Source organism: Moschus berezovskii, chromosome 16 (assembly GCF_049115385.1).
Source record: "Moschus berezovskii isolate FMDL1 chromosome 16, NW_MosBer_1.0, whole genome shotgun sequence".
NCBI lineage: Eukaryota > Metazoa > Chordata > Mammalia > Artiodactyla > Moschidae > Moschus > Moschus berezovskii.
In genome coordinates, this window is record NC_142475.1 from 43,512,062 (window position 1) to 43,537,036 (window position 24,975).

Below are 24,975 nucleotides of genomic sequence, written 5' to 3' on the forward strand. Positions count from 1 at the left end.
GGAGTTGGTGATGGACAGGGAGGCCTGGCGTGCTGTGATTCATGGGGTCACGGAGAGTCGGACACGACTGAGTGACTGAACTGAACTGAACAAAGATAAACACCAAGCCGCAATAGGACCAAGGTGATCCAATAGTGCTCTGGTTGTTTTCCAAAAGAAAATTTAGCCCACCTGGAGGAAGAGAACATAATTTAGAATTTCTACTATATTCCTCCAATCCAAATATATGAAGAATGCAAAAAAGAAAAGAAACAAATAACCCCAGGTCAAATAAAAATAGGGAAAGTGAAATCTACAGGTGATTTAGATATTTTAGTTACCAGTTAGTTATTAGTCTGATTGCCAAAAAATAAATATAAAGAGAAAATTTTAAGAGCAGCCACATTCTGCATTCACAGGAACAAAAAAAAAGTGTAAAACTTAATGGACATCATCACTATGGCAGAAGATAACGGAATATTTTAAAGTGATCAAAAGGAAGAAAGACAAGCTATCTAGACATTTCTCTCTAGCAAAAATGTCCTCCAGAAGTGAAGATGAAGTAAAGACATGTCAGATAAATAAAAGTTGAGCAGGTACACAAGCAGTCAGCCTATACTACGGGAAATTATATTTTTCATATTAAATAAATATAACCATGTAAGGAAACACAGAATTTCTGAAGTGAACACAAACACTGGAAAAAGTAAATACAAATAAACATGTTCTACTTCAGTGAATAACAATAATGTCCTGTAAGACAAATCACAAATGCAGAAGTAAAATTTACAACAACATAAGCACAGAAGGCAGAACTGGTGTTAAAGGAAGTTAAACTCTTTGAAGGCACTTGCATTTAGAAGTGACAAATGCGCTAATTGAAGGTAGACAGTAATATAATAAAAAATGCATATTAAAGTCCCTGTACATTACCACTATGAGAAAGAGCTAAAAGGTAATGGAAAAGGAAAAATGGAAAAATTAAATATACTCAGCTTATCCAAAAGAAGACAAGAAAGGAGGAATAAGGAATGAAAAACATGATCAAATGGAAAATATGTATCAAGTGTAGGGCATTTCAGAGCTAATCAAGGAACAATAACCACAAGATGGCAGAAGCACACACAAACTTTACTGGGTAGAGCATGGATAGGTTTTCATGGGGTGGGGGAGATCCTCACAAGAAGTTTTTGAGTGGCTAAAATGGGGCTTCCCTGGTGGCTCAGAGGTTAAAGCGTCTGCCTCCGATGCGGGAGACCCAGGTTCGATCCTTGGGTCGGGAAGATCCCCTGGAGAAGGAAACGGTAACCCACTCCAGTATTCTTGCCTGGAGAATCCCATGGACGGAGAAGCCTGGTAGGCTACAGTCCACGGGTCGCATAGAGTCGGACACGACTGAGCGACGGAACGGAACGGAACGGAAAATATGGGGGAGAAAAACAGGAAACTTACTTGTCTAGGTGATGTCCCACACAGCCCTGCGAGGAGCTCATTGGCCTGGTTATTGAAGCTTCCTCTACAGCAGATGACTTTCCAGGGCATTTGCTTATCACAAAAGTTATCTTCACACTTGGTACCCATTCTGAAAAGTGAAAGTGAAGTTGCTTAGTTGTATCCGACTCTTTGAAACCCAGGGGACTGTAGCCTACCAGGCTCCTCTGTCCATGGGATTTTCCAGGAAAGAATACTGGAATGGGTTGCCATTTCCTTCTCCAGGAGATTTTCCCGACCCAGGGATTAAACCCAGGTCTCCCGCAGGCAGACACTTTACCATCTGAGCCACCAGGGAAATCCTCTGAAAAGTATATGTGCACAAAAAAATTAGGCTGTCTATACACCTAATAAAAGATGCTGACTGAGGGAGAGAAATAACTAATAAGAGCACAGAATCTAGAGCCATATTTAGGAGTTCAGATCCTGGTTCCAATATTTATTTTCTGGGTGATTTTGAGGAAGTTACTGAACTCTTATCAATCTACAAAATGACCATGATAATAATGGCCCTTTCCTCGCTGGATTGTAATATGGATCCTGTGAGTTTACATACAAACTGTTTAGGAACGTGTATGGCACAAAATAAGCACTCTATAAAAACCGCTATTATTAGTACTATTCATAAAAACACTTGCTAGACCTCTTAGTATTTCAGACAGCAGTATCAGTGGTCTGGCAGGTTTTTAATGTCTTAGAGTCTGAGTGTGTACGTTGTAATTTTTTTACTTTCTAAAAAATACGTTCTGATGCAACAAATGAATATGCTTCTAAACTGACACACTAAACTACCTAATTCAATTCAATTCAGTTCAGTTCAGTCGCTCAGTCGTGTCCGACTCTTTGCGACCCCATGAATCACAGCACACCAGGCCTTCCTGTCCATCACCAACTCCTGGAGTTCACTCAAACTCACCTCCATCGAGTCGGTGATGCCATCCAGCCATCTCATTCTCTGTCGTCCCCTTCTCCTCCTGCCCACAATTATTCATTATTAGTGTGGTGCTCATCCTTACAGGTAGAGTGCTTGTAATATTAATATAATCACTGACTTGATACTTTGTGAAGTTTGCAAGGATGTATTCAAAGTATTTAGGCATTGGGACTCTTAATTGGGTTGGATGGCATCACTGACTCAATGGACATGGGCTTGGGTGGACTCCGGGAATTGGTGATGGACAGAGGGCTGGCATGCCACAGTTCATGGGGTCACAAAGAGTTGGACACGATTGAGCATGTCCTATCTGACTCTTTGTGACCCTATGGATGGTAGCCCACCAGGCTCTTCTATCCATGGGATTTTCCAAACAAGAGTACCAGAGTGGGTTGCCATTTCTTTCTCCAGGGGGGTTTTCTGACCCAGGGATCAAAGCCGGGTCTCCTTCATTGCAAGCAGATGCTTTACCCTCTGAACCATCAGGGAAACCCCTCCATCGCAAATCCACACCTAATGGGTATGTGTTAGTATAGAGATCCAACTAGTCCATCCTAAAGGAGATCAGTCCTGAGTGTTCATTGGAAGGACTGATGTTGAAGTTGAAGCTTCAATACTTTGGCCACCTGATGTGAAGAACTGACTCATTTGGAAAGGCCCTGATGCTGGGAAGGATTGAAGGTGGGAGGAGTAGGGGATGAGAGAGGATGAGGTGGTTGGATGGCATCACCGACTCAATGGACATGAGTTTGGGTAAACTCTGGGAGTTGTTGATGGACAGGGAGGCCTGGCATGATGCAGTTCATGGGGCGCAAAGAGTCTGACACAACTGAGTAACTGAACTGAAGTGTGAACAGAGGAGCCTGGCTGGCTACAGTCCATGAGGTTGCAGGGTCGGAAACCACTGAGCGCTTGTCAGCAGCAGCAGGCCATAGGCAGAGACTTTTAGCCAGGTCTCTGGGGAATTCCTTTGGATCCCAGGCACCACCAGTAAGTTGACTGATGAAAACTACCTGGGAAGCCTGACTCAAATAGGCTCTATGTGTGCCTTCATAGAACTGAGCCTTGAGTCCGGCTGTAAAGATGTTCCTCTCTCCTCTTCCAGGGTGCAGTTGAGGGAACTGCTATCTACCCCAGGAAGATAACAGGATGGAAAGAGTTGGCCCAGGTTCATAAATTTTCATGGAATGCTCTGGAGTGTTTGCTTAATACTAGCCTGACTCAAAAAGAGCCATGAGAGAATAAATGAAACCAATTCCAGAGCACCCCAGGACCCAGGAAACAAGCTCTGATCAACCAAAGTGGCTATTCTTTGTGTATCAGTGGGAGCACTTAACAGAGACCCCAGAAAGATTAGACCTTAGTGACTAAACAGTCTCTGCATAGTGATAAACAGAAAAATCTTAAAAGGTACCAAAGGAAAAAGAACCATTATGCAGAGTAAGATACAAGTAGAATGACCACAAAAATATCCTCAGAAAATGTTAAGCCAGAAGCAGTCAATGACATGACATTTTTAAAATGATAAAAGCAAATAATCGTGAATGCAGAATTTTATATCCAGTGAAAATAGTTTTTAAAATTAAAGCAAAATAAGGACTTTTGAAGAACATCTGTAATAAAACACAAAAACCAAAAGAGCAAGTTGAACTCCATCAAATTTATATTTTCTGCTTTCCACAAAATACCATTCAAAAAGTAAAATATATATGTATATGTGTGTCTATATATACACATATATACATATTTTAAGATATATATCCTTGTATGTATATGACAAAAGCCTTGTATCCAGTATAAATAAAAAACTTGCTATAATTAAGTCATGAAAAGACAACCAATCTAATTTTAAAATGGGCAAAAGTTTTGAATAAACACCTCATTGAGTAGATATATAAATGGCACGTGAAAAAAAAGTGAACATCATTCATCAGGTAAATGCAAAATAAAACCACAATAAATGAGAGAGTTCAATATGTGTTGAACAGATAAAATTAGAAAGATTAAATATGATCAAGTTTGCCAAACAAGCAGAGCAACCAAGAGCTCTCCTACATTACTTGCGGGACTGTAAAATGGTACAACCACTGTGAAAAAATTTGGACAGAAATCACTTAAACACATATTTGTTATATAGCCCAGAAATTTTGCTACCTGTGTATCTAAGAGAAATTAGAATATGTGTGTAGGCAAAGTCTTGTACTTGAGCGTTATTTGTTACCTAAAACATGGAACAGGCATCTGCAGTAGATGAATGGATCAATGAATTGATGGATATCCATACAATAGAGGACAATTCAATGACTAAAGGTGAAAAACTACTGATGCATGTAACGACATGAATAAATCTTAAAAAAATTATGCAGAGCCAAAGGAGCCAGACATGAAGTAGTATATACTACATAGATAATTAGTTATATGAAACCCTAGAGAAGTTAAATCTATTCTTGATAAAAAGCCCAACAGTGATTGCTGAAATTGGGGGCATTTGGCAGATTGACTGGGAATAAGCATCACAAAATTGGGGGGTGGGGGATACAGAAATGTTTTATATCTACTTATGATGGTAGTTAATGCAAGTGTATACATTTGTCAACACTTTTGTAGTTTAATTGTGTCCTCCAAAATTCACATTTAAATCTTAATCCCCAGTACTAGGAATGTGGTACCTTATTTGGAAATAGAGTCATTGCTGATGTCATCAGTTAAGATGAGGTCATTGTTGATGACTTCTGTACTTATAAAAAGGGAAATTTGGACACATGCACACACAAAGGAGATGTCATGTGTATATTGGGTTTGTGCCACATGCCAAGGAAATGCACAAGAATGTCATTGAATGAACAGAAGATAGAAGCCAGACATGGAACAAGTCATTCCCTGGAGCATTCAGAGGGAGCACGGCCCTGCCAGAACCTTGATCTGGGACTACCAATGTTCAGAACTGTGACTCAGTTTCAGTAATAAATTTCTTTTGCTTAAACCACTCATTTTGTGGTACTTTGTTACCAGTGTGAGGTGATAGCTCATTGTGGTTTTGATTTGCATTTCTGTAATAATGGTTCATGGGGTCGCAAAGAGTCGAACACGACTAAGCGACTGAACTGAACTGAATAATGAGGGATGTTGAGCATCTTTTCATGTGTTTGTTGGCCATCTGTATATCTTCTTTGGAGAAATGTCTGCTAAGTTCTTTTCCCCACTTTTTGATTGGGTTATTTGTTTTCCTGGTATTGAGTTGTATGAGCTGCTTGTATATTTTGGAAATTAATCTTTTGTCAGTTGTTTCATTTCCTATTATTTTCTCCCACTCCGAGGGTTGTCTTTTCACCTTGCTTATAGTTTCCTTTGCTGTGAAAAAGCTTTTAAGTTTAATCAGGTCCCACTTGTTTACTTTTGTTTTTATTTCCATTACTCTAGGAGGTGGATCATAGAGGATCTTGCTTTGATTTAGGTCATCGAGTGTTCTACCTATGTTTTCCTGTAAGAGTTTTACAGTTTCTGGCCTTACATTTAGGTCTTTAAGCCATTTTGAATTTATCTTTGTGCATGGTGTTAGGAAGTGTTCTAATTTCATTCTTTTACATGTAGCTGTCCAGTCTTCCCAGCACCACTTATTGAAGAGGCTGTCTAAGCTTCATTGTATATTCTTGCCTCTTTTGTCAAAAATAAGGTACCCATAAGTACATGGGCTTACTTCTGGGCTTTCTATCTTGTTCTGTTGGTCTATATTTCTGTTTTTGTGCCAGTACCATACTCTCTTAATGACTGTAGCTTTGTAGTATAATCTGAAGTCAGGAAGGTTGATTCCTCCAGCTCCATTCCTCTTTCTCAAGACTGCTTTGGCTATTTGGAGTCTTTTGTATTTCCACATGAATTGTGAATTTTTTTGTTCTAGTTTCTGTGAAAAATGCTAGGAACAAAACCACCATATGACCCAGCAATCCCACTCTTAGGCATATACCCTGAGGAAACAAGGGTTGAAAAAGACATATGTATCCCATTGTTCATTGCAGCACTATTTACAGTAGCTAGAAGATGGAAGCAACCTAGATGCTCATCAACAGATGAATGGATAAAGAAGTTGTGGTACATATACATCACGGAATATTACTCAGCCATAAAAAGAAACACATTTGAGTCAGTTCTGATGAGGTAGATGAACCTAGAATTTATTATACAGAGTGAAGTGAGTCAGAAAGAGAAATATAAATACTGTATTCTAATACACACATAGGGAATCTAGAAAAATGGCACTAAAGAATGTATTTACAGGGTGGCATTCATGGGAAATAGATGGGGAAACAGTGGAAACAGTGTCAGACTTTATTTTTGGGGGCTCCAAAATCACTGCAGATGCTGATTGCAGCCAGGAAATTAAAAGACACTTACTCCTTGGAAGGAAAGTTATGACCAACCTAGATAGAATATTAAAAAGCAGAGACATTACTTTGCCAACAAAGGTCCGTCTAGTCAAGGCTATGGTTTTTCCCGTGGTCATGTATGGGTGTGAGAGTTGGACTATAAAGAAAGCTGAGTGCCAAAGAACTGATGCTTTTGAACTGTGGTGCTGGAGAAGACTCTGGAGAGTCCCTTGGACTGCAAGGAGATCCAACCAGTCCATTCTAAAGGAGATCAATCCTGGGTGTTCATTGGAAGGACTGATGCTAAAGCTGAAACTGCAATACTTTGGCCACCTCATGCGAAGAGCTGACTCACTGGAAAAGAGTCTGATGCTGAGAAGGATTGGGGATGGGAGGAGACAGGGATGACAGAGAATGAGATGACTGGATGGCATCACTAACTCGATGGACATGAGTTTGAGTGAACTCCGGGAGTTGGTGATGGACAGGGAGGCCTGGCGTGCTGTGATTCATGGGGTCGCAAAGTCGGAGACGACTGAGCAACTGAACTGAAGGAAGAAACAGACATAGAGAATAGACTTGTGGACATGGGGAGAGGGGAGGGGAGGGTGAGATGTATGGAAAGAGTAATGTGGAAACTTACATTACCATATGTAAAATAGATAGCCAATGGGAATTTGCTGTATGGCCTAGGAAACTCAAACAGGGATTCTGTATCAACCTTGATGGGTGGGATGGGGAGGGAGATGGGAGGGAGGTTCAAAAGGGAGGGGATATATGTATACCTACGGCTGATTCATGTTGAGGTTCGACAGAAAAGAACAAAATTCTGTAAAGCAATTATCCTTCAATAAAAAAGATAAAGAAAATAAAAGAAAAAAATACTGGAGTGTTTTGCCATTTCCTCCTCCAGGGGGATCTTCTCGACCCATGGATCAAACCCGTGTCTCTTACATCTCCTGCAATGGCAGCCAGGTTCCTTACCACTAGCACCACCTGGGAAGCTATCAATAAGTGCAAGCATTTTCTTAAATGTAAATTACACCTCAATAAATTTGATTTTAAATGATTGAATCTAGTTCATTAATATCTGAAATAAAGTCCTTGTAACTTTGGAGAGTTCACATGGAGATAAGTTATATCATCTTCTAGAATCTTCATTCTAATATATAAATTTGGGGAAGTAATCTTGCCTCACAAGTTTGTTGTGTGAATCAAATAATATATATGAAATGCAAAGCAGTGTTTCTAACACACTATTGGAGCTCAATACATTTTATTCCTTCCTTTGGAATGAATGAAAGCAGAAAGCTTCCCAGGGGCTGGGGGGGAGGGGTGTTATTTTTTGTTCTGTTTATTTATTTCTGTTTTTCATTGTATTGTTACTAATGAAGTTGTTCTCATATGACTTAAAAAATATTTGTTTTAGCATGAGTGACCGTAGCCATGAAATTACAAGATGTTTGCTACTTGGAAGAAAAACTATGACAAACCTAGACAGCATATTAAAAAGCAGAAACATCATTTTGCTGACAAAGGTCTTTAAAGCTATGGTTTTTCCAGTAGTCAGGTATGGATGTGAGAGTTGGACCATAAAGAAGGTTGAGCGCTGAAGAATTGATGCTTTTGAGCTGTGGTGCTGGAGAAGACTCTTGAGAGTCCCTTGGAGTGCAAGATCAAACCAATCTATCCTAAAGGAAATTAACCCTGAATGGAAGGACTGATGCTGAAGCTGAATCTCCAATACTTTGGCCACCTGATGCAAAGAATTGACTCATTGGAAAAGACCCTGATGCTGGGAAAGATTGAAGGCTGGAGGAGAAAGGGGTGGCAGAAAGTGAGATGATTAGATAGCATCAGTGGACATGAATTTGCCCAAGATCTGGGAGATAGTGGAGGTCAGAGGAGCCTGGAATGCTGCCGTCCATAGAGTTGCAAAGAGTTGGACACAACTCAGCAACTGAACAACCACAAAAGACCTCAGTCAGGCTGGGACTTAACATTTTAAAAGTTATTTCACATCAACCCACACAGTTTTAAATATTTATTCCTGATTTCTATTTCATCTTACATGCATTTCTTTCTAAAAGTGAGCTTATCAGATGCAGTCTTGGGTAGGCCCTCTGTTTTCATCTTCATCAGTGTAGTCATAAATGTAGCTGACAAAGTTTCAATTAGAACATATTTTCAGCAATTGTTGAAAAATTAGTTTTCACAATTTAATGATCTAGTACAAAGATATTTGTTTATCAGCACTGTTTTACACTCTGATTTTTTTGCAGCCTATGGCATGGATTGGAGAATAAGAAAAGAGAATATCTAACTGCTTAGCATAATAGATTTCTAAAAAGTTTGTCTTTTAAAAATCTCAAGCATATAATTTAGCCTTTAAACCAACGAATTAGTGGAGGTTCAGATAATTTCACTAAACTATTTCTTCAGCTCCTAAATATTATGGTGCCAGGGATGAAATACCACATCAGATAAGGGTTTTAAATCAACATAAATAGTGTAATTCTGTATGAAATAAATTAGCTGAAACCCCAAATCAGAAGTTCGTATATTTGTAAAAATTATAGATGTTTCCTTGCTTAGTTCACCATATTCTTCAAGAGAGTTTATATTTCTTCTAAGAACATTGTAGAAATGCTAAAGTCAAGACTTCAAATTACAACAGTGAAATAGAAAAAAATAAAACATAATTTATCAACATATTTAGGAGAGAAAAAAATTGACTTTATTCCACTTGAAATGCACGAATGTTTTGTATTAGATGAAGAATATTAAAGTAATAGTTTTTTTTTTTTTTTAATTAGCCCCAGCTGGGGCCCTGGCAGGGTGACGTGGGGCTCCGAATGGCAGCAGCCCCACTCGAGGTGACAGGAAAACGGCAGGTGCTGGTAACTGCATCCATCTCCATGGAAGCAGAAGACTCGCTGGAAATATCTGCAGACCTGGGATGCCTTCTGGTCCCAAGGGAAGCAGTGGCTGGACCTCCAGTGACAGGGCCCTTAGTCAACATTCCTGTGTGACTGCTGGGAATAGGGACTGCTCCCCCAACCTCGGACATCACCATCGGGCCGGCAGAGTCCATCCCAGCTGTGGCCCCTCATCTAAAGTAATAGTTAACATGTGGTCTGGTAAACTTTGAAAGCTAAAATAATGATGTTAATACTACTGTATAAGCATTCAGTTCAGTTCAGTTCAGTCACTCGGTCGTGTCCAACTCTTTGCGACCCCATGAATCACAGCACACCAGGTCTCCCTGTCCATCACCAACTCCTGGAGTTCACTCAAACCCATGTCCATCGAGTCGGTGATGCCATTCAGCCATCTCATTCTCTGTCGTCCCCTTCTCCTCCTGCCCCCAATCCCTCCCAGCATCAAAGTCTTTTCCAGTGAGTCAGCTCTTCGCATGAGGTGGCCAAAGTGTTGGAGTTCCAGCTTTAGCATCAGTCCACCTCTGTTTTAAGTCCACATTTAGAATGTTTTATCAATGAACTATTTTAATTAGCTTTAATATTTTATCTACTGCTCAGCTAACATGCACAATGTCTACTTACATCATCAAGATAAACTTGGGATTGTTGGAATAGTCATTCAATAATACTGTTTATAGAGGATATATACTGTTTCTGGAGTAGAGAGACAGGTTAAGAGTATCACCATTTTCAAGGACATTATCCTAAAATTTAAAAAACTAAATATAAGGCAAAATTTTAAAATTAATATGGTTAAATTAAAAAGGCCTTTTAGAGAGCATTATTTTATTCTTACCAAGACAGCTGCAGGAAAAATTCCTGGAGTATTTCACATTTAGTTAAGTGCTGAAGGATCAGTACTATATTATGACAGATGCATAGTTTCCCCAAGCTAAATAACATCAAATATTATTATAAAAATACTAGTGATAAAAACTAATGTATTGTTAACATTGTTAATATGTTAACTAACATATTGACCACATATTGTTTAATGTTCTTTTAAGTAGGTTATACATGATATCTCAATTAATTCTTAGAGCAATCCCTATGAGGTATTATTTGTCCCATTTTTCAAGTGAGGTAATTGAAGCATGAAAGTGAAGTGAAAGTCACTCAGTCATGTGTGATTCTTTGCGACCCATGGACTATACAGTCCACATAATTTTCTAGGCAAGGAAACTGGAGTGGGTAGCCTATCCCTTCTCCAGCAGATCTTCCCGATCCAGAAATTGAACCAGGATCTCCTGCATTGCAGGTGGACTCTTTACCAACTGAGCTATCAGGGAAGCTGATATTGAAGCATAAAAAGGGGATAACTTACTCCAGGCCATACCCTATGTAGAAGAGCACAGAGAGGGAGCAAGACTATGAAGGGGATTAAATGCTTTTATCGGAGAAGGCAATGGCAAGCCACTCCAGTACTCTTGCCTAGAAAATCCCATGGATGGAGGAGCCTGGTAGGCTGCAGTCCGTGGGGTCGCTAAGGGTCAGACACGACTGAGCGACTTTACTTTCACTTTTCACTTTCACACATTGGAGAAGGAAATGGCAACCCACTCCAGTGTTCTTGCCTGGAGAATCCCAGGGAAGGGGGAGCCTGGTGGGCTTCCGTCTATGGGGTCACACAGAGTCGGACACGACTGAAGTGACTTAGCAGCAAATGCTTTTATAAGATGATTTGGTTTTCTTAAATAATGGAGTCTATGGAAGAGAGAAATTATAGTAAAAAATTAATGATGTACTGAAAAAGAATGGAAAGGAACCAAATGAAAAGGCTCCTCGTGGAAACACTGCAATGGTACAGAAAACTGATGATGAGTAGCTAAACCAGAGTCAAATATAATAATTTTTACACTGACAGAATTGATGGAGTGTCCCTGCTTGGGGGAAGGAGTGAGGAACAGAAGCTGAATCTGACTAAAGTCTACATTTTAATCACAGTATTTAAGGTGTATGTTTCTTTCAGATAAAAGATGATCCTATAAAATTTGCTTTAAAATTCTTAATAAATGGATACTTTTTGATTACCTATATTTTGAACCAATTTGCAGCCAATATTTGATAACTGATCATGATGTTAGTTTCTTCATCATTTGCTCTTCAGCAGCTACTTATATGAGCCCTTCTTTTCCTTCCATTTTTGGTATTATCTAGCTCTCTTGCTTTCTCTGATCCCTGCACGTAATTTATCTCTCTTTTATCTGTTCCTAAACGCCTACTCATTTCCTTTTTAAAAACATTTGAAGTATTTGTTGTCAATTTTTTGTAAACACTTTATATCTTTCGAATTCTTTCCTTCTGACTTATAATCCTTTTATTTTCCAAAATTTTCCTGTGATATAATGCTTCTAAATATATGATATATGATCGTCTGTCTTCTCCTTCACAAATACCTAAATAATCACAGTGACTTTGATGACAGCTGATATGAGGGGTGTTGTTTAGATTAATGTTGATAACCCAAATTTAAAAGACTCACATAATTTTGCTAACTGAAAATAATTTTTAAATCAAAATAAGGATACAAAATGGACTAAAGAAAATACTTTGAAACATGATTAATTTTAATATGTTTACAGGGAAAGAGTAAATTCACCAGCAGAAAAAAAAATTACCAAAATTAAAATTTTACAGTTTTTTAGTCTTAAAGCACAATACATTTTCCATACAAACAAATATATCACCATTACAGATACAATAATATGGCAACATTTATACACAAGGCCATTTGCCAGTAAGAAAATCAGTGGCAATGGTGATACAATACATTAGTTCATCTTTGTTAAATTTTTTGCTATTATACTTCCTGGCCTGCAGGAGTATTTGCCAGGATAACACAATAAATGTGTGACCTCATTTTGAACAATACATAGAAGGCTCTGGTTGCCCATGCTTGCTGCTGCTGCTGCTGCTAAGTCACTTTAGTCGTGTCCAACTCTGTGTGACCCCATAGACGGAAGACCACCAGGCTCCCCCATCCAGGCCCATGCTTAATCCTAATCTATTATAGGATCACTAGAAATGATTTTGTACCACTACTCTGACATAATTCCATTTACTATTAATGTCATTCCCAAGGAATCAAACATTTTAACAGATTCACTTGGATATTAAGAGATTATTTTATACAAAATAAGTGCAACATCAGGATTTAATATTCTATATACCTAAACTTAATAGAAGAGAAAAACTATACAGGTATTTCATTGAAAATTATTTGCTATTATATGAAGTAGGTAATCATAGCACTGAACCTGGGAAAATAAAATCTTTTTCATCCTTAGAGTTACTATTTTTATTATTGTTTTTAAATGTACCCAGGTGATCTTCTGAGGACCGTTCACATTCAATGTTTAGTTTCATGTTACTAGTGGCATATACAAAGCACCATATAACATAATATATGAAATGTAGAATAATTATGACTATGTAATACTGTAGAAATAACTGCTAAGAAAATATAGCAATATTTAACACAGGATTTCTAAAACCATTACATATTCATTATTTTTCCCAAAGTTAATAATGTCCCATGTTTTATTTTACAGATGTAGTCTATCAAGATTTATATGCATTTGGTCCTTTGAGGGGACTGAAAATAGTTGATATCTTCTGTACAGTAATGTTACAGTTTTATACAAACTTAAGAAACGTGGTATTTGGAGCAGTCTTTACAATCCTCTTCCAACTGTTCCATTTCACACAACAGCAAATACTCTGAATGCCTTTCCTCCTGGAGGATTCTGTAAGCTGCAAAAAAAAAATACACAAAGTACACTGATGTCATCTCCATGCATAATCCTTCAAACAAATCATGCTTTCTTATGACAGTCAATAAAACAGCTCTGTGAATCCAGATGGTCATCTTTCTCAAAACTACTATAATTTATAGTTCTTGGAAAGCTTGAGTGGGGATGACATAATTCTTTAAATCATATGCTGGCTACAAGTTCACTAAAGAAATTTAAGGTGCACAGAAGTAATATTGGTACTTTATATTAAACTTCAAAGATTCTAGGTCATGTTTTCATACATTACCACCTTTAGTTCCAATAAAGTAGAGTTAAGCAATTCTTATGCCATTCTACTAGGGAAATACTAAGATCCAGGTTTACAACTGACTGGCAGGGTTAAAAGTTTGTTGTGTTTGTGTTTGACTCTTTGGGACCCAATGGACTATAGCCCACCAGGCTCCTCTGTCATGGGACTTCCCAGGCAAGAATACTGGAGTGGGTTACCATTCCCATCTCCCGGGGTCCTTCCCGATCCAGGGATCAAACCCGCATTTCCTGTGTCTCCTGCATTGGGCAGGCAGATTCTTTACCACCGAGCCACCTGGGAAGCCCTATATAGCTGGCATACTTAGTAATATTTTTAACATATGTGGTTTAAAAAAAAATCTTAGGAAATTTAATGGTCAAGTCTGGAAGGTTCTAAGTATTTCTTCAACAAAATGGAAACACAGACACAAACACAAATCACTCAATCTCTTTTCAGAAATATTCTAAAACAGAACTTCAAAGCAATGCAAAATCATTCCTTTTACTCTTTAATAAATTATTTATATGCTCTTTGAAAATATTAATCAGGGTATGTTTTGCTTAAATGCCTCAAGTTAAAACCATTAATCATCATTTATTCTAATCGAATTTAAACTTTTGAAGTCTATAATTTTGCATAAAAGTTTATTTTCTAAACAATACAAACAAGCTTTCAGAGATAAATAAATAAATGCTATGGGGATATAAAATGCAATTTATTTTATATATGTATTCATGTACTACAAAAGGGGAGAATTTTAAAATGAAGAAAAGAATGTTAGAAGTGTGCACACACCACATTACACAATAACACACACACACAGCAGGTTTTGCATACAAGCGTATGGCTAATTGAAAGGCATTTTTATTTGTAGGAAACAAATTGACAAAATGCCCTAGAAAGTGTCTTTGTACACACTGATACACTGGAAAAATGTGTTATTTCGGAACTTACAGAACTAGTGCTGAATCTGATTTCTGAGACTGACTAGTTATATGACCTTGGGCAAATCATTTAACCTCTCTGACCCTCAATTAACATATCGGTAAATCAGAGTTTATAAAATCAACTTTATAAGGGTACTGGTGGAGCCAAGTTCACATACTTAAAGGGCCAACAGCATCTGGAAAATTCATGGTAGGTGTTAAAAAATAGCTCAGTTTTCTTAGGATATCATCTATCTTATTGTTTTTAAATAAATTTTTAAAATCATAGGTAAATGAGACCACATTACTTAATTTAGCATATAAAACTGCATTATCATTCTCTTCAACTCAATCTCCTTTGAAGTGAAGTGAAAGTCACTCAGTCATGTCCAACTCTTTGTGACCGCAAGGACTATAGCCCACCCAGTCAAGAATACTGGAGTGGGTGGCCATTCCCTTCTCCAGGGGATCTTCCCAACCCAGGGATTGAACCCGGGTCACCTGCATTGCAGGCATATGCTTTACCATCTGAGCCACCAGGGAAGCCCTAATATACTTTATATATCATATCATATATATATATATATATACGTCTATATATATATACACGTATATATGTATTATGATATGATATATAAAGTAGAGAGAGAGGGTGACAGATGGGGGAAGGGTGTAGGAAATGAGCTTGTTGACATTTTATTGAAGAAATTCTTAGGATACTCTATGTTAGACCATTAAATTTCCTCATTAAATTTTTTCTTGAAACCATAAATGTTAAAAATATTAGTAAGTATGATGACAATACAATTTCAATTTTGTCAAATTTAAGAAACGGTAAGTTAGTACCCTAGGGTTAGCCAGATAAGCCAGGTTGTTGAGGTCAACTTCTTAACAATAGCCTCTTGATGATACAGTCTCATTAGAAACTAGATGCTAAAGACAAAGCTGTCATTTCATGAAGAATGGCACCCAGATGCTTATGTGAAGACAATCCAGATAACCTGCATAGCAGGCACATCCTTTGGTGTTCTTTAGAAAACCTTTACCATATGTGCAAACAAACCCTTGAAGAACTCAGTAAATGTTTAAAAGTTAGAAAGATGATGCTGTGAAAGTGCTGCACTCAATATGCCAGCAAATTTGGAAAACTCAGCAGTGGCCACAGGACTGGAAAAGGTCAGTCTTCATTCCAATCCCAAAGAAAGGCAATGCCAAAGCATGCTCAAACTACCACACAATTGCACTCATCTCACACGCTAGTAAACTCATGCTCAAAATTCTCCAAGCCAGGCTTCAGCAATACATGAACCATGAACTTCCAGATGTTCAAACTGGTTTTAGAAAAGGCAGAGGAACCAGATATCAAATTGCCAACATCCACTGGATCATGGAAAAAGTAAGAGAGTTCCAGAAAAACATCTATTTCTGCTTTACTGAGTATACCAAAGCCTTTGACTGTGTGGATCATAATAAACTGGAAAATTCTGAAAGAGATGGGAATACCAGACCACCTGACCTGCCTCTTGAGAAACCTGTATGCAAGTCAGGAAGCAACAGTTAGAACTGGACATGGAACAACAGACTGGTTCCAAATAGGAAGGTTGTATATTATCACCCTGGTTATTTAACTCATATGCAGAGTACATCATGAGGAACGCTGGGCTGGAGGAAGCACAAGCTGGAATCAAGATTGCTGGGAGAAATATCAATAACCTCAGATATGCAGATGACACCACCCTTATGGCAGAAAGTGAAGAGGAACTAAAAAGCCTCTTGGTGAAAGAGGAGAGTGAAAAAGTTGGCTTGAAGCTCAACAATCAGAAAACTAAGATCACGGCATCTGGTCCCATCACTTTATGGGAAATAGATGGGGAAACAGTGGAAACAGTGTTGGACTTTATTTTTTTGGGCTCCAAAATCACTGCAGATGCTGATTGCAGCCATGAAATTAAAAGACGCTTACTCCTTGGAAGGAAAGTTATGACCAACCTAGATAGCATATTAAAAGGCAGAGACATTATTTTGCCAACCAAGGTCTGTCTAGTCAAGGCTATGGTTTTTCCCGTGGTCATGTATGGATGTGAGAGTTGGACTGTGAAGAAAGCTGATCGCCGAAGAATTGATGCTTTTGAACTGTGGTGCTGGAGAAGACTCTTGAGAGTCCCTTGGACTGCAAGGAGATCCAACCAGTCCTTTCTAAAGGAGATCAGTCCTGGGTTTTCATCGGAAGGACTGATGCTAAAGCTGAAGCTCCAATACTTTGGCCAACTCATGCGAAGAGCTGACTCACTGGAAAAGACTCTGATGCTGGGAAGGATTGGGGGCAGGAGGAGACGGGGACGACAGAGAATGAGATGGCTGGATGGCATCACTAACTTGATGGACATGAATTTGAGTGAACTCCGGGAGTTGGTGATGGACAGGGAGGCCTGGTGTGCTGTGATTCATGGGGTCGCAAAGAGTCAGACACGACTGAGCGACTGAACTGACTGACTGACTGATACAAAATGCACAGACTTAATTCTACTTCCATAAGTACCAATGATTTGAAAAATCACTACAGGGTTTTTGTTTTATTCTCTTAAGTTTTATTATTACTTGAAAAAGTAAGTTACATGCATTTTTCTCAAACCACTGAAATATGTAATATTAAGGAGCCAAATATAAGATAACCTGAAAGGGTTCATTTATACCATACTAGGCATCCAACTTCCAATCAAACAGAATTTGGTTCCAGGGAAAATTGGACTCATTGTTTTGGTCAAATACTTTGTCAGATAACTGGATTAGAGAAATATTCAGTGCCTTGCTCACCTAGAAAGAATTACATATAAATACTAATCTAGAAAATCCGAAAGAGGATGAAAGAAATTTCCTTTTTATAAGATCAGTTAAAAAAAGAATGGTTCTGACTCGTAATCCGATTTTCACGTTGATTTTTATAAGCCTGCAGGAGACAGGCACCTCTGGTACTACGGCTCCTCCCATCCCTGGAAGACCAACTATTAGCTACAGCCTGCAAAGGAAGCACACTGGCTTAGTCATGAAACCTCAAAGCCATGCGGGTTGGCTGTAAAGCCAGCATAAAGGGAGAGATGATATATAAATATACAAATATATATGTATGCTTTTAAAAATATGTGTACACATATGTTAATTTACCTTTCTGAGAAGATTCCATTCTGAAAAGAAGCAGTGTAAGTCTTTCTTTTGTCCACAGGCATCACATCAACATAACCCCCATGATTCTGAACCACGCCAGCATGTACGGCAGCTCTGCAGATACTGGACAGCTGAGGAAGCAAGGAAAAATCCACCATCATTAGGAACTGCCCACTGAATTTGTCCAGTCTTCTCTCTGATTGGACACAAGGTCACTGACATCCATCTCTCTATGGATTCCCAGTGAGCAACTACAGGATGATGTTTTCTGCATAAAATAATCTTTCTAAAGTCACAAAGTGTGAGTCGATGAGTCGTATCCGACTCTTTGTGACCCCATGAACTGTAGCCTGCCAGGCTCCTCTGTCCTACCCATGGAGTGGGTAGCCATTCCCTTCTGCAGGGGTCTTCCTGACCCAGGAATTGAACCCAGGTCTTCCCACACAGCAGGCAGATCCTTAAATGTCTGAACCACCAGGGAAGCTCATTCAAATTCACAAAGTTAAAGCTAATTTTGATCTAAGACTTGATTTGTACATTTTTGTAAATAGTGAGATTTATTTCTTGACCCATATGTAAATATTTACAGTCTCATTTCTCTAAAACTTAGTTGTGGGTTTGGAGTTTTGTTTGTTTGTCTTGGTTGGGGGTGGGGGGAGGGAAGGTATTTTGTACTCTGATAATGCAGGTAGATTAGGAAGTCAACCCTGAAGATTCATTGGAAGGACTGATGCTGCAGCTGAAGCTCCAATACTTCACCCACCTGAATTTGAAGAGCCGACTCACTGGAAAAGACCCTGATGCTGGGAAAGATTGAAGGCAAGAGAAGGGGGTGACAGAGGATGAGATTGTTGGATGGCATCACCAACTCAATGGACATGAATCTAAGCAAACTCCAGGAGGTAATGGAGGACAGGGGAGCCTGGAGTGCTGCAGTCCATGGATGGGGTCACAAGAGTCAGACACAACTTAGTGACTGAACAACAACAAATCCAGTTGGAGATATCTTGTGGTTTAAAGCAAATGTCCTATTGAAAGCAATTCAAATATCAACAAAATTATTTCAGATTAAACAGAAAATAAAAGCCAATGTTGAGCAAGTAGAGATCTGAAGGCCAGTCTTTAGGGTGGCTGCATGGATAAGATCCCTGCACCAGCTAACTGTCCAAACAGCAAACTTTTACTATTGTCCAAGCAATAAAATGCAAATTAGCTCCTTTTATCTCTTCAAGGGCCTATTTATTATCCTTAAATTTCAGCCTTTGGGACTTCTCCGGTGATCCAGTGGTTAAAAATCCACCTTGCAGTGCTGGGGGACACAGATTCTATCCCTAGTCTGGGAGCTAAGATCCTACATGTCACAGGGCAACTAAAGCTACACTCCACAACTCCTGAGTCCGTATCACAACTAGAGAATGTGCGTACTGCAGAGAGGGGGTCCCATGTGCCACAGCTAGGAACCGACGCAGACCAATAAATAAATAAATTTTTTTTTTTTAATTGAACCTTTGCTAGTCCCCACTCCAGTCACTCACCAAATGTTCCCAGGCTGGATTATCTGCACTCCATTTATATTCAGTTTTGACTTTAAACAACTCACACATAGTTATGGATATCTCTATAGTCCCTTTTCCAACATATAAGTATGTATTAAAAATGGGGTGGCTTTTCCTATTAGATAATAAAATCTATGCAGAGAAAACCTGCCCAAAAGAATAACTCCAAGAAGAAAAATATGAAGTAAGAATGATAGCTTCTACCTAGATGTGCAAGGTCTATCACTCTGTTTTGAACGTTCTGACATGAAGTACCAGGAAAGTTCTATACTTGCATTCTACCAGTTATATAATCAGAATTGAATGAAATTTCTATAAAGGAGAGAACTGTTCCAGGCCCAACAAACACAGCCATTTTTTACACGACTTAATTCTAGAAGTCAACGCTTTTCTTTTGACCAATTAAAGTCTTCTGTAGATTTTAATATCTGCTTTCATCCAAATGTTCTTCCAAAAGTTGTCAATAGCTGAGTAGAGCCTGAGGAAATCCCACAAAAATGAAACACTCAAACTGTTTCAGTATAAAGCAATCTATTCCATAGCCCCAAGGGTCTTTCCTGAACCCACTGGTGTGCTCTTTTCTTATCTCTATGCACATATGAGTGACTTAATGTGCTTTTTTAAGTTCACATAGGCATGTGCATCTTACGTGACCTTGCTTTATTACTGTGCTCTGAACTCTGCGGCATCAGTCAGTATTTATTAGATCAGAGAGACCGAATGCCAAGCTGTTTAATCCTTTTCGTGTTTTCGCTATATCACAAAATACCATACATCTAAAACCTTGAATCCTTACTCTGAAGAATCATTTTATTCACCATTTAAAGTCCCTCACTGAATTAATATTTATGTCCAATTGGGTTCATAACAGATGGAATTAAAAATAACTCTGTACGCATTTCAGTACTTATCCTGTTCTGTTAAAAGGGTATTATCAGCATTTTTCCCAAGGCAATAAAAGTGCTTAGATATAACATTCACTAAATCCAAGCACTTAATATGGTTTGAAACTATTGTTTTGCCCATAACTCTGCAGTCAGCAGGCATTCCAATTTGAGTTCAAAGGTCAGAGGAGATTTTCTTTTCCTGGCCACACTTTATAAGAACTAATATATCACAAAAAGAAAAAAATTTCTCTATGAAATCAGTGGAACGTTTTTAATGAATGCAGAAATTCACTTCATCTCTAACAATGAGAAATAAAAGCTCAAAAAAAGAGGGTATACAAGTTGTAACTCTATAAATGGAAAGAGAGAGAGAGAGAAAGATGGCGGAGGGAGAGAGGTTGGGAGATCATTTCTCATTTGTCCTTATCTTGTATCTTTAAAGAGATAATATATTTTGCAGGGGGAGTATGAAAATTATTTCATTAATGGTTGATTCTGTACTTTGCACATAAAAATATTTATATTTCTAAATTACTCTGCAGAGTAATACACAATATTTTACCCCATTTCACTGAAATAAGATAAAAATAATCTCGTTAAAAAAACCTTAACTCTATCAAAGAGATGGCTTATAGGTATAAAACCGTGTAGGATATTTTGAAAGATTTTCACTAGACATGAATAAAATTAAGTTCTTTTACTTAAAGGGACAATTTGGGAAGAATTATTTCTTTAGAAATGTCTGATGATTTTATATTTGCCCATTCATATATATCTATTCAGAGAAGGCAATGGCACCCTACTCCAGTACTCTTGCCTGGAAAATCCCATGAACGGCAGAGCCTGGTGAGCTGCAATCCATGGGGTCGCACAGAGTCGGACACAATTAAAGTGACTTAGCAGCAGCATATATCTATTAATTAATTTTCTTTAACAAACTTTTCTGTGCAAGGTGTTTGCTGAATCACTGAAAGTTCTAAGTTCTGTTAAAGCAAGAAATAGGAGCCATTGATTCGATCACTGGGTTGGGAAGATCCCTGGAGAAGGAAATGACAACCCACTTTATAATACCTATGAGAATCTGTTAATTGCTAAAAAAAAAAAAAAAAACAAAAAACTATTAGGGTTAAAGAAAAGCAACATTATACTTAGCTTCTTTACAGAGAAAGTGGTAGTAATTTAGGATGTAAAGAATGACCATGACCATGATTTTGACAGAAAAATCAGAGAAAGGATGTTTACAAACAGAAACAAGAAGCTAAGCACAAACAGTGAGGACCACTAAATTAAGACACCAGCAGGATTTAAGTTGCAGATAAAAGGACTGCAATTCTTCCCTGGTGGCTCAGATGGTAAAGAATCTGCCCACAATGTAGGAGACCAGAATTCAATTCCTGGGTCAGGAAGATTCCCTGGAGAAGGGAATGGCAACCCACTCCAGTATTCTTGCCTAGAGAACCCCATGGACAGAGTTGCCTAGTGGGCTACTCCATGGGATTGCAAAGAGTGGGAAATGACTGAGCGACTTTCAATACTACTACTAAGATGACTGCAAACTCGGAGCTGGAGAGAGACTTAGATTTGGAGAACAATTTCTGGGATAAAGGTGAACTAGGAAAAAACAAACAAACATAAATAAATTCACCAAGAGAAATACTGGGGTAATACACACATTTCAGGACTCTTTTCCCGATCATATTCCCACAGTATTCTATTGAATAAGTGCATCAAGAATATACTTCTTAAATTTGTTTTTGTAACTCTTTGAATGAGATATTGGTGAAAGTGAAAGTCACTCAGTATGTCCGACTCTTTGCGGCCCTATGGACTGTCATCCATGGAACTCTCCAGGCCAGAATACTGAAGTGGGTAGCCTTTCCCTTCTCCAGTGGATCTTCCCAACCCATCTGCCATATAAAATCTAAACTTATCAGCATGGATTAACATTTAGATTCTCCAATTACATGTTTCAAAAGCTGGATCTCTCCCTTCATCCCTCACACTAAACTGGCTGCAGCCACTTTTAGCTAATTCTCACCAGCTCAAATATAAGCAAACCAGGTATGACCATTTGAGATTTTGCCATGCCCATACAATTTTATGTGTGCCAAGCTGTAAATAAAACAGACTTTGTTGCTGTCGTTCAGCTGCTAAATCGTGTCCAACTCTTTTACGACCCCATGTACTGTAGCCCACCAGGTTCTTCTGTTCATGGGATATCCCAGTCAAACATGCCATGCCCACTTTCAGCTCACTTGCTCTCACCTCCATGTTTCTGGAGAAGCCTTCCGCCCCACCTACAATGTGCACTACTCCACTTTACCAGCTCACTTGAAACCCGGATTGGAAAGCACCATCTATCCATACTAAAGCCATGACAGTTACTCTTCCTGGTCCACTCTGGTACTGGCATCCATTACAATACATCGCCAACTGGTTAGATTTTGTGTGTCTTTTAACAATTATCTGTTTTTGATACTATGCTACTTTTTAAATACTCATTTGGCAGTGGAGAAACTGTTTATAAATTTGACAAACTCTTAACTATCCAGCTTATACTTCAAAAACTGAAGAGCCAAAAGGAAGATTAAAGAAAAGCAAAATGCTTTATCCTTCTCAAGGATGCATCCAAGCTATTTTAGTGTCTAATATAGAATATAGTATGCAAAAAAAATTAGTCAACATAAATTATGCATGCATATTTGCATATGGATATTTATTTTCACTGCTATTCATGACTGACTCTTTTGAGAATACATATATCAACACAAGAGCCTGTTCTTTTTTTGTATACAAATGAAAATATATACATTTAAATATATATGTGAGTATATTTTTATGGATAGATAAATTAGTGCTTGCAGGCTTAGTCCTGTCTGATTCTTTGCAACCCCATGGACTGTAGCTCGCCAGGCTCCTCTGTCCATAGAATTTTCCAGGCAAGAATAGTATTCCTGCCATTTCCTACTCTAGGGGATCTCGACCTAGGGATCAAACCTGTGTCTCCTGCATTGGCAGGTGGATTCGTTACCACTGTGCCACCTGGGAAGCCCAGATATATAAATACCAAGACTGAAGACCTACATAAATTAGGATACTTACATCAGAGTAAATTCGAGTTCCAATTACACGAGCATAATGTGGATTTGCCTGCATACAGTTACGAGGACAGTATACTCTGAAAAATAAAGACATATTTACCAATACTAAGTAGCTGGTTATTTAGTCTTTCTTATTAGTAAAACCATAGATATGCATACACAAGCGTAAACTCAGAATTCTAAACTCTACTAATTTTTTTATTGAAGTATCGATGGTGTATAAAATATGTTATAGGTATAGAATAGGGTGATACACAATTCTTATAGGTTACATCCATTTATAGTTATTATAAAACATTGGTTATATTCACTGTGTTATACAATACATCCTTGTAGCTTATTTCATACATAATAGTTTGTGCCTTTTAATGCCCTACCTCTGTATTACTCACCCACTTCCCTCTCCCCATTGGCAGCCACTAGTTTCTTCTCTGTATCTATGAGTCTTTTTCTTTTTTTCCCTATATTCACTAGTCTACTGTATTTTTTAGATTTCACATATGATATCACACTGTATTTTTCTTTCTCTGTATGACATATTAAACTTAGCATAATACCCTCAGGGTCCATCCATGTAGTTGCAAATGGCAAATTTTTATTTTTTTTTTATAGCTGAATAGTTTTTTTCTTCTGAAATGGGTCAGTTGTAGAAGCCAGGCAGCAGACACAACTGCTTCTACTTACTTATCCACTTCCAGCTTTTGGCACAAATGTGTTTCTTTTCTCTCTCTTATTTTTTCCTCTCTCTCTTTCAAAAGAAATTTAGCTAGAAAGCTTTCTAATTTGTGAATTCAAAGCAGCAAAACACATCAGGAAGTATTGTTCTCTCAGTATCTAGGAATTTGATAACTAACGTGGGTGCAGAAATTAACAAATACATAACTTGGAAAAAGTGAACCACTGTCTGCCACATATATCTCATAGTTCACATCTTTGGTATCTCGTCCAATTTCATGGTTTTAACTGTCATCTATAAACTGCTGATTTCCGAATTTACATCTCGAGTTTGGATCTCATCTCTTAATTCTAAATCTGCATTAATATATCCTGTTGCTTATTCAATATCTCCACTTGTTTTTGTGGTTGTTCGGTCGCTAAGTCATGTCCGATTCTTTGCGACCCCATGAACTGCAGCATGCCAGGCTTCTCTGTCCATCACTATCTCTCTGAGTTTCCTCAAACTCATGTCCATTGAGTCAGTGATGCCATCCAACCATCTCATCCTTTGTTTCAGCCTTTTCCTCCTGCCTTCAATTTTTCCCAGCACCAGGGCCTTTTCCAGTGAGTCAGCTCTTCACATCAGGTGGCCAAAATATGGAGCTTCAGCTTCAGCATCAGTTCTTCCAAAGAATATTCAGGGTTGATTTCTTTTAGGACTGACTGGTTTAATCTCCTTGCTGTCCAAGGGACTCTCAAGAGTCTTCTCCAGCACCACTGTTTGAAAGCATCAACTCTTCAACGCTCAACCTTCCTTATGGTCCAACTCTCACATCCATCCATGACTACTGGAAAAATCATAGCTTAGACAATATGGACCTTTGCTGGCAAAG

At 38.3% G+C, this 24,975-nt stretch overlaps 1 protein-coding gene across 2 annotated transcripts in view; it reads right to left on the reverse strand.

Moving 5' to 3' along the window:
• Positions 1-12,346: 12,346 nt before the first annotated feature.
• Positions 12,347-24,975, reverse strand: part of CRISPLD1 (cysteine rich secretory protein LCCL domain containing 1) — a 55,588-nt gene continuing 42,959 nt past the window's right edge. For both annotated transcript variants that reach the window (XM_055431913.2, XM_088844610.1), the window contains 3 exons: positions 23,427-23,502; positions 17,882-18,012; positions 12,347-13,502 (listed from right to left, as the gene is read on the reverse strand). In XM_055431913.2, coding sequence (XP_055287888.1) covers positions 13,451-13,502; positions 17,882-18,012; positions 23,427-23,502 — 259 coding nt within the window. In that variant the 3' untranslated portion in view covers positions 12,347-13,450. The remainder of the gene's footprint in view (positions 13,503-17,881; positions 18,013-23,426; positions 23,503-24,975) is intronic.